The following is a 9546-nucleotide window of genomic DNA, read 5'->3' as shown; positions in this document are numbered from 1 at the left end:
GGAAAACAACTGTAACTAGCACTGGGATTTATCCATTTTGTATTTATATTGCACTTAATTGAACGGTGTTTGTTTGTTTTTTCTTCTTCTTTCTGCCTACATTCTTGCTGCTGGAGGCTGTAAATTTCCCCAGTGTGGGACAAATAAAAGATATCTTATCTTATCTTATCTTATCAGCGAGCGCTTGGCGTCGAAGGAGGTCGAACGCTGACGCTTGCAGCCAATAAATACTTTCTTAATTCAAAACTGTCCACGGGAAGGCCGCGTCAGTCAATCGACGCGAGCGGTCGTGCGCTCTCCTGACAGCCGACGCGGGGTCCGATCTGGGGGCCCGCAGTCTATCGGGCCTGCTGCTTGTTCCGGGCGTCGGCGTCGCCGTCGCCGTCGTCGTCGTCGTCGGGCTTGCCGCCGGAGCGCTCTCGGTTCCAATGGCGCAGGCCGTCGGGCAGGCTGGTGTCCTCGTCCAAGCTCCCCGTGCCCTCCACGAACTCCTCGTACGTGGACTTCTCCTCAAAGGGCCGCGGGCCCAGCAGCTCCAGCATGTCCGCCTTGTCCAGGACTTCCTTCTCCAGCAGCCGCTTGCCCACCTAAGCGCGCAACGCCGGTCCGGTCAGAACCGGGCTTTTCATTTTCACCCGAATGCGAGTGTCATGAGGCAGTACCAGCTCCACCAGGTCCTTCTTTTCCTGGACCAGCTGCAGCGTGCGCTCGTACGCCCGCTCCACCAGCGCCCGGACCTCGTCGTCTATCAGCTCGGCCGTGGCTTCGCTGTAGGGCTTCTCGAGGACCATCTCGCCCCGGCGCGGCAGCTCAAACGACACCTGGCCCACCTTCTCGCTCATCCCGAACTGGACCACCTGCCGCCGTCGCGCAACGGCGGCGCTTTTCAGAAGCCCCGCCGCAAGCTAGCGCGCGGGCGGGGCGGGCGCTCGTGCGTGCGTACCTGCGCGTACGCGGACTGCGTCACCTTCTTGAGGTCGTCCTGCGCGCCGGTGGTGACGCGTCCGAAGAAGACGCTCTCGGCCACGCGCCCTCCCAGCATCATGCACATCCTGTCAAAGAGCTGCTCGCGGCTGTACAGGAACTGCTCGCGGGGGAGGTACTGCGCGTAGCCCAGCCCCTTCCCGCGGGGGATGATGGACACCTGGCCGGAGGTCACAATGAGAGGCGTCGGTCCCGGCCGGCCGCGGCGACGGCATCTCCCACCTTGAGCAGCGGGTCGGCGTGCCGCAGGAACCAGCCCGTGACGGCGTGGCCCGCCTCGTGGTAGGCCACCGTCTTTTTCTCCATCGGCTGCAGCACCTGCGTCTTCTTCTCCAGACCTGAAGCGGGACGGCAGACCACCGCTCAAGGAAGGGAAGCGAGAAGTGGACCGGGAAGTCAAATTCGGAAGTGAGCCGAGGAAGGAGCCGAGCAAGAAGTAGCCCGGAGAAGTGAAACAAGGAAGGCAAATGTGGAAGCGAAGGTAGCTAGGAGGGAAGAACCTCAGAAGCCAAACGAGAAAAGGACTCAGGATGCCGAGCGGCATCCCGCACCGACCTCCGATGACCCTGTCGATGGCCTGCTCAAAGTCTTTATGGCCGACGTGCGGGTGGAGGTGCCTGGCCGCGATCAGCGCCGCCTCGTTGCAGACGTTGGCGATGTCGGCCCCTGCGCCCCCCCCCCAAAAAAAAAAAAAAAAACACATCATCATCACCTTTCGTTTTGGGGGTGGCTCGCGCGTTTTCGGGCGTTACGTGCCGGTGAATCCGGGCGTGGCGGCGGCCATTTTCCTGGCCAGCGTGTCCTTGTCCACGTTGGGGTCCAACTTGATGGGTCGCAGGTGCACTCGAAAGATGGACGCCCGCCCTTTGATGTCCGGAGGGCCTGACGGGAGCCACGACGACAACAAATAGTCGCTTTCGCCGACACGTTTGGTTTGGTTTTTGTTTTGTTACCGATGTAGATCTGCCTGTCGAAGCGCCCGGGCCTCATGAGGGCGGGGTCGAGGACGTCGGGTCTGTTGGTGCCGGCCAGGACCACCACGTTGGTGGCCGTGTTGAAGCCTGGCAAAGGGCAAAAAGAAATCAATAGAAAAACGTGAGTCGAAGGAGGCCGCGCGCCCGGCGCGACCCACCGTCCATCTCCACCAGGAGCTGGTTGAGCGTGTTCTCCTGCTCGCTCTGGCCGCCAAAGTTGCCGCCGCCTCGCTTGCGGCCCACCGCGTCGATCTCGTCGATGAAAAGGATGCAGGGGGCGTTCTTCCTCGCCATGGCGAACATGTCCCTAACCTGCCAATCATTTTTTTTTTTTACATTTTTTTGGGGGGGGGATCGCCGCCGTCTCTCTCACGCCCCCTTCTGGGGCAATCGGGCGTAGCGCGACAACTTGGGAGCGTCCCGTTTGGCGCGCTCACCCTGGCGGGACCGACGCCCACGAACATCTCCAGGAATTCCGAGCCGTTGACGGTGATGAAGGGAACGTCGGCCTCGCCGGCGGTGGCTTTGGCCAGAAGCGTCTTGCCGGTACCGGGGGGGCCCGACAGCACGGCGCCCTAGGAAAGGAACTCGACTCGGTGAAACCCCGACGACGATTTGACCGGAGGAGGCCGAGGTGGCACCTTGGGGATCTTGGCTCCGAGGTCCTGGTACTGCTGCGGGTTCTTGAGGAAGTTGACGAACTCCAGGATCTCCAGCTTGGCCTCCTCGCAGCCCGCCACGTCTTTGAACTTGACCCGGATGTTGTCCTTCATCATCTTGGCGGTGGACTCGCTCATGCCGAAGGGCCCGCCCCGGCCGCCCCCGGGCCCCGCCCCCATGGGCCCGCGGCGCAGCGTGAAGAGCAGGAAGCCGATGAGGAGCAGCGTGGGGATCATGCTCATCAGGAAAGACCTGCGCACACGCCCGACGGGGGCGATGAGAGGCCGCGGGAGCGCGCGGCCGAGGTGCGGCGGGCGCTGACCCGTCGCTCTCGGAGCTGTAGACCACGGCGGGCCGGCGCGACGTCTCCATGCCGAGCTCCGAGTGGGCCGTCTCCAGGTTCCTCTCAAACGCGTCCACGCTGCCGATGTTGAACCACACGTAGCTCTGCGCGCGCCGCGGGGGTGGCGTTTTTTTTTTTCCAGGCCCGGGTTACAAATTCGTCATTGGGAGGAAAAGAAAAGTTGCAGTGTGCTTAACTCACCCCTTCGGCATCCGCGCCGGGCATCAGGACGACGCGCACGTACTGCTTGTTGACCACCTCCAGACGATCCACCTGAACTCACGCGCGGAATAAATCAATGAATCGATCGATAAAGCAAAGTCCCCATCACGCGCTCAGGGCGAGGCCCGCCGAGGCGCCTTACCGTGCCGCGGCCCAGGTAGCGGTGCACAAAGTCCTTCCAGCTGATTTCGCGACCGTTGTCGCGGAAGTACAAGTAGAGCAGCGTGGCGCCGGCGCCGGCCGCCGCGACGGCCGCGTAGCGAAAGTCCTTCTCGTCCCACGGGAAGTCGCCCTGAGCGCAAGCGGCGAGTGCAACAATTTCAGACGCTAGCGTGAACATTCTGCGCGTCGCGCATCGACGTGACGACCGCGTTTCTTCACGCATTTGCTCATTACGAAGGCAGACCAGGACCCCCTGCCTCCTGAGCTTAAGTCCAACAGTCTCCAACTTCAACAAGCACACCGCATGACGACGTCTGCCAGCCGTCTGACGGCGTGACGTCGGGTGGCCGTGGCGAAGCGCACACCCATGCGGCAGCGTCCCACTTTTGTGGTGAAACGGCGAGACATCCCGCATTTCATAAGCCAAACCTTCTGCATTTGACTCCACCAGTCTTTTTTGGCTCCTCCCCCTCCTCTCTTGCCGCCTCCTGCCCGTCCTCCTCGTCCTCCTGCGCCATCTCCTTTCCCATCTGGAAACCACAGACGATCAAAAACGCCTTTATTTTTTTTTCTCGTTGCCGTCAGATTGGATCCGGGTGGGCGTTCACCTTTGGCCTCATTGGAATAAAGACGTCGCCGAGCCACCCGGAAGCTACGGATGGACACAAAGTCGGCCGCGGTCGGACGGGCACTCTGAAAAGAAACGATGCCATACTAAGTTGCCTTGCAGCTGCTAAAAGGGAACATTATTATAATTATTATTAATAGCGCAGGTGCTCTTGGGTCAACGTCGACATAAACAGTGACGTAAGGATGCTTTACGATGATAATGATAATGACATCGCTCCGACTTGGCTCTTTGCCGACGGAACGCCAAACACGTAAGAAATTGTTAAGCACCCACTAAGCACTGCGCACAAAACTTTTGTTTTTGGGTGGGAAAGGAATATCTGTGAGCCACAGCCGGTGGCCGGGCCCTGTCGGAAGCTGGTGATAGCCGGTGAGCAGCTGCAGTCTCGCTGGCATCACCGGCTCCCAGGGGGGGGGGGGGCAACGAGAACATGTTGATCTTGCTGGGTGACTTTGGCTTAGAGGGTACAGCGGGTTGCCCGGTGCCCGGCGACTGAAGGTGCACTTGTTCGGATCTCGACCGTTTGTTTTGCTGTCAAAAGCACGACCAGCATAAAAACACAACAAATCCATGCTGGTCTATGCTTTTTTTGTTGTTATTGCTAGCAGGAGTGTCACATGAATAATGGGTGAAAATAATCAGTCCATTACAATGACGTCAATTCCCAAAGTTCACATGTAGACTAGGCGATATATCACGTTATGCGACCACGGAGTCACCTCTCAGATCAATTAGCTCTCACGTCAGCTCTTTGCCTGGCGTTAGCTCTTTCGGGAAAAGCAACGTTTGCATTTTTGTATTCAGACAGACATTTGCTTGTGGTGTACACAATACTTGTGTACACCACAAGCAAACGTCTGTCTGAATAAAACTTTAACTGTTCGCGTCTCAATTTGAGTAATGAAGTTGTTTTGGAGTTGTCAGTCAATAATCGCATGAGCTCCGTGGATAAGAAACGCCTGCCCTGAATAAATGAATGATTTCGCGTACAATTAAATTGTTTCATTTCGTTTGTTGTGGAGGAATTAATACCAAAAAGGAGAGCTTCGACCGTCCACGCGTTTGACAGAAGCACTTCCACTCACCCGTCAACTTAGCCACGGTTCTCAAAATGGAGTCTTTAAGTCAACGATTAACATAAATCACATCATTTATAAACAGAAAGGTACGCTCTTAATTTAAGCGAACAACTTTTAAATAAGAGCCCATTACCAGCACGGCGAAGCGCGTGCATCCGCCAATGAAACGACGTCCAGTGGGGACGCCGTACAGCCGGGTCGTGACTGCCCGGTAGCACAGAGGCCGAGCGGCCGCCGAGAGTAGCCTCAAAAGCTGTGCCATCCTCCCTGTGCCGACCAACCGTAGGGGAGCCCAAAGATCCAACTTATCCGAGTCAATCACGTTTTCTTCTACCTCATCGTTGTGCTGTTATTGAACAAGGACCAACGTCAAATGTCAACCCAGATCATGCAAAGACCCATAGGATCTTGCAGCGCCTGATCATAAATGGAGGAAGGAAAAAAAACAGAAGCACTCGTATTAGCATTATTTTAATGCTTCAGCTCTAATTAATGGTTATTCTAAAACCTACATTTTTGTTATTAAAGTGTATTTGGGTTTATTCTGTTTTATCATGACTTAATTTAAGACAGGCGTTATGAGAGAAGATCTACCCTTGTTGCTCTCATAACGCCTGATTGGTGGAGAGAAATAATCGTCCGTCCCAAAACGGGGGAAAGCGGGATGGTGCTTTTTTTTTTTTTTTAAACTCAGATGACAACATACATCCTTTAACAAAAGAATTCATTTTGAATTAAATATATTTATTGTTAGCGCAGGCAACCATAGAAACAAGTTCATAATTGTATCACATGTTACTGAATTTAACTCCAATAAAAAATATTGCAAAACACAAAAATTAGGTGAAAGGTTTCAAAGCAGAGACGGACGGGCAAGGAATGGCTGAAGGTCACACAACATCAAAGTTTACAATTCAATCAGCGGCACACATTGTGTTTGTAGTTTGACGGCTTCACAGCCAAGTTCATCCATATGTGTGATTGACATGGCAAGTCTCTCTCTCTCTCTCTATGTATATATATATATATATATATATATATATATATATATATATATGTATGTACTGTATTGTAATTATGTGTGTGCGCGCGCATGTGTACGTGTGTCTTTTCACGGCAATAGGGTGCGGCGATCCTCAGCTTCCCATGTAGGTGCTGTAGGAGTAACAGCTCATAAGCAGCGGCAGGTGGATGTTATGCATTGAATCCGTGACAGTGAACACCACCTGTAGTTCACACACATGAATGGAAAGTTGATCGATCACTTGATTGGATAACGGTCAATGAATGGCACTCCATCTCTGAAGCTGAACACCGCTGAGGTCATTGAATTGGGAACTCTCAAGTCACACAAAATTACATTTCAGTGAGCGTCAAAGAACTAGCAGTCAGCGTTGTGCTTTTCCGTTGGCTTGTCTCGAAGGCTCGAGCAAAAAAAAAGGAGTAGGCTTAAGATAAAGTTCACGTTTTAAAGTGATAAGTTTGACTGGAGCATTGGGCAAAATAAAACAAAGCAATTCTTTCTGGTTCAGGTTCTGTTTTTGTACCTCGTAACTCAAAAGTATGAGCTAGGTAAATATGCTGTTCTTCTATTGTATTGTTAAAACAAAAAAAAGAATAAATAAATAACGCCATGTGTTTAAAAAGATTTAAGCTCCAAAAAATATCTACCAAAAGTGAAATTGATCACATTCGTACACGATGGAAAGTCCCTCCTTAATATGACTAAACTATCATTCAAAATCGACATTGTGAGCGTGTCGAAAAAGTGACCTCAGCGTAGGGATAGAAGGAGTCGCGTTCCAGGCTGGTCCAGTACGCGCCGGTCTCAAAGCGCAACTTATACATTCCCGGCAAGAATGCTTCCCGGCTGATGAGACCCGGGCAGCGGCCGTCTTCGTCGGTCATCCTGACATACGACAGGACAACAAAAAAAAATGAAAAGTGCGTCATGGGAAGAGCGGAGACAGCAAACCAGGAAGAAGCAAAGAAAGGCCTGCTGCGTTCATTAATCCAACAATATCAAGAGCCCACAAATCGATGTTATCCTCATTCACAAGTTTTTAAAACAATGCCAATGCTGTACTCATTAAAAATGTTTCAAAACAAATTGTTCTCAAAGACGAATTGTCTTGTGTACTTGTAAAATGAATGCAACCGAAGCAGGCTGGATGAATGAAGAAGTCACCGTAACGCGATGGATTCTTCATTTTGCGATTCTTTTGCACACCGCCGGTGGGAGCCGACATTTATGACATTCATCTGTGTCGTACCCCAGGTTGAGCATGTTCCAGAGCTTGAGCTGCGAGTCGAGTCGATGCAGGCTGAGGGACACTCGTGCGGCGGGAACGCCGTCGCTGATGTTGAGCACGCGCGTGGTGAGCGGGCTGCGCTCCGACGTCATCATCCGAGACGCCGCAACAACAGCTTCCCTGGGAAATGAAGAAAAAAAAAACAACAACAATCGGCCCATCGTGATCATCCAAAGTAACAAACGGCTGACGACTGCTTCTCGATGTTGTTTTTGAAAACTGACCAAAACAAACAAAAAAAAACAAAAACAAAGAAACGGGAAACAGACGACAAATGCAAAACTCATCATCACGTCGAGTCCATGCCAGAAAGAATAAGAAGGTACAAATAGGTGAATCATAAAAATCCGCCCTTACCTGCTGGTGAATTGCCTGCTGCTCAAACTCTCCCGTCGCTGTATGACGACCCAGCGTGCACTGCAAACAAGCCTGCTGTCAAAGGTCGTCGTGTCTGGAATGAATCATTAAAAAAAAAAAAAGGAAACAAACAAGTGACCACTCAGCCGCGATAAGGCCATTTAATCATCATCGCGAGCTCATTTCAGAGGCTGACCGCAAACCGATTCTTTTTCATTCAAGTCGACCGTCCTGTTCAGGCAGATAACTCGAGCGAAGATTCAATCATGATTCCAAATGGGATTAAAGTCCCGTCTTCGTGTTTTGGCGCGAGTTTGAGTCGTCCCCAACGCATTGATCCCTGACGTGCATCCCAATTTTTGATCACCAAATCACTTTGAGGTGGACCTCAAAGTCACTTAAACACATTCGAATCAAGTTGTGAAATCCTGGGAAAACGCCAATTAGCGAGGAAGACTTGAAAAAGAGCGGCAACCTGCGGCCGGACGCGAGTGGCTCACGTCTGCCTCGGAGCAAAACAAAAGCTCGGCCGCTAGGCCAAATTAGCCAATGCTAATGCGCACTTTGTGGCTTCAGGGAGGGCGCCCAGGCGTATTTCTGCCACACCAGAAAAGAAAACCAAGAAAAGAGAAAGTTCTACCTCGTAATTCCGGTATAATGTGGAAAGCGTGACGTCCACGTTGGTCTAAAAGTACCAAGGGTGCCCAATATGTCGATCGCGAATCACCCATCGCCCACAAACTGGTCCCAAGTCAATGACGACGGCCGTCGGGAGAAATGGGGAAAAAAAAAAAAAACAGAACAATTGTGCGTCTGTGTGCGAGTTATTAATATTATAATATATTATATTCTTGTGTTAGTGCACACTGGACATTAAGCATCCTATCAGTTTCACTTTCACTCAAAAAAAAAAGAATTAAAAAAATTATATATACTGTAACTTAAAACATTTTGCCCAATTAAAAAACGGATTAACTAATTAATTAATTCATTAATTCTATCTATCTATCTATCTATCTATCTATCTATCTATCTATCTATCTATCTATCTATCTATCTATCTATCTATCGCTAACTAACTAGCTAGTTTATCTAGCTAGCTTATCTAGCTAGCTAGCTTATCTATCTATTTTATCTACAAACTTTCTTATCTCTCTCTCTCTGTCTGTATATATTTTTTTTTAAAGCAGGTCACCTTCACCCTCCTTCACCCGAAGTTGTTAGCGGTCAGCAGTCTGCAATTGCAGCTTGCGATCGGAGCTGTTGCGATATATATCTTTTTATTATTATTATTATTATTCTCGTTCAAAGTTTGTTCCATCTGCAATTCACCAATGGCACTGGCAAATCATGGGAATCTGGAGCCCCAGGAGATGCATTTGAAAACGCTACCTACGTACCTACGCTAGTTTTTGCATTTAACGTGCCGCAAAAGAGCGCCCCCCCCCCCCCCGCCTCCGCCTCAGATCTCGACTCGGGCAGGCAGCGGTTTCCTTTTCACACACTCTGGAGTCTACTTTGTTTTTAGGTTTGGTTCACCGTCAAGGCTGTTGCTCATCGTGGCGTGCGTGCGTGTCGGCGCGCACGTGCGGTAGTGGGTCGATGGCGGGTGGTTGGCCGCTTGAAAAGTACATCTTCGGTTGGGCAACCCCCAGTCGAAACAAAATGAGGCGATTCCTTCTGTTTCAGCTCACTGCCGGGGCCCTATCGAGGTCTTTCTTTTTAAGTCTTCAACATTTTTCATTGATTTGATTTTCCTTATTAGTACTTTCGGTATCATAGAAGAGCGGCATAGTTACGTCGCTTCGACGAACGCGATTGA

At 51.3% G+C, this 9546-nt stretch overlaps 2 protein-coding genes across 2 annotated transcripts; both read right to left on the bottom strand.

The window, feature by feature from the left end:
- Positions 1–12: 12 nt before the first annotated feature.
- afg3l1 (AFG3-like AAA ATPase 1) lies at positions 13–5445 on the bottom strand. The gene is made up of 16 exons (XM_086109978.1): positions 5189–5445; positions 3954–4038; positions 3775–3875; positions 3326–3475; positions 3163–3234; positions 2941–3065; positions 2600–2870; positions 2396–2533; positions 2117–2270; positions 1938–2045; positions 1741–1866; positions 1540–1650; positions 1207–1322; positions 944–1144; positions 663–857; positions 13–587 (listed from the first exon to the last, which is right to left on the bottom strand). The coding sequence occupies exons 1-16, from the start codon at positions 5315–5317 to the stop codon at positions 339–341; spliced, it is 2331 nt and encodes a 776-aa protein (XP_085966104.1). The 5' UTR covers positions 5318–5445; the 3' UTR covers positions 13–338.
- Positions 5446–5782: 337 nt separating this feature from the next.
- urahb (urate (5-hydroxyiso-) hydrolase b) lies at positions 5783–7864 on the bottom strand. Its single transcript, XM_086109981.1, has 4 exons — positions 7725–7864; positions 7329–7487; positions 6829–6964; positions 5783–6281 (listed from the first exon to the last, which is right to left on the bottom strand). The coding sequence occupies exons 2-4, from the start codon at positions 7460–7462 to the stop codon at positions 6192–6194; spliced, it is 360 nt and encodes a 119-aa protein (XP_085966107.1). The 5' UTR covers positions 7463–7487; positions 7725–7864; the 3' UTR covers positions 5783–6191.
- Between the last annotated feature and the right edge of the window lie 1682 nt (positions 7865–9546).

Source organism: Hippocampus guttulatus, chromosome 4 (genome assembly GCF_054856545.1).
Source record: "Hippocampus guttulatus isolate MCC_2025c chromosome 4, RoL_Hgut_1.0, whole genome shotgun sequence".
NCBI classification, from domain to species: Eukaryota; Metazoa; Chordata; class Actinopteri; order Syngnathiformes; family Syngnathidae; genus Hippocampus; species Hippocampus guttulatus.
This window is presented reverse-complemented; position numbering and strand designations above follow the sequence as displayed.

Excerpts from the sequence above, each read along its gene's own strand:
- afg3l1 (XM_086109978.1), bottom strand. The coding sequence starts at position 5,317 with ATGGCACAGCTTTTGAGGCTACTCTCGGCGGCCGCTCGGCCTCTGTGC. Across the intron at positions 2,534-2,599 it reads TCGGAGCCAAGATCCCCAAG|GGCGCCGTGCTGTCGGGCCC; the intron begins GTGCCACCTCGG and ends TTCCTTTCCTAG. Across the intron at positions 1,323-1,539 it reads CATCGACAGGGTCATCGGAG|GTCTGGAGAAGAAGACGCAG; the intron begins GTCGGTGCGGGA and ends GTCCCGCTTCAG.
- urahb (XM_086109981.1), bottom strand. The coding sequence starts at position 7,462 with ATGATGACGTCGGAGCGCAGCCCGCTCACCACGCGCGTGCTCAACATC. Across the intron at positions 6,965-7,328 it reads TGGAACATGCTCAACCTGGG|GATGACCGACGAAGACGGCC; the intron begins GTACGACACAGA and ends GTCGTATGTCAG. Across the intron at positions 6,282-6,828 it reads CCTTCTATCCCTACGCTGAG|GTGGTGTTCACTGTCACGGA; the intron begins GTCACTTTTTCG and ends TGTGAACTACAG.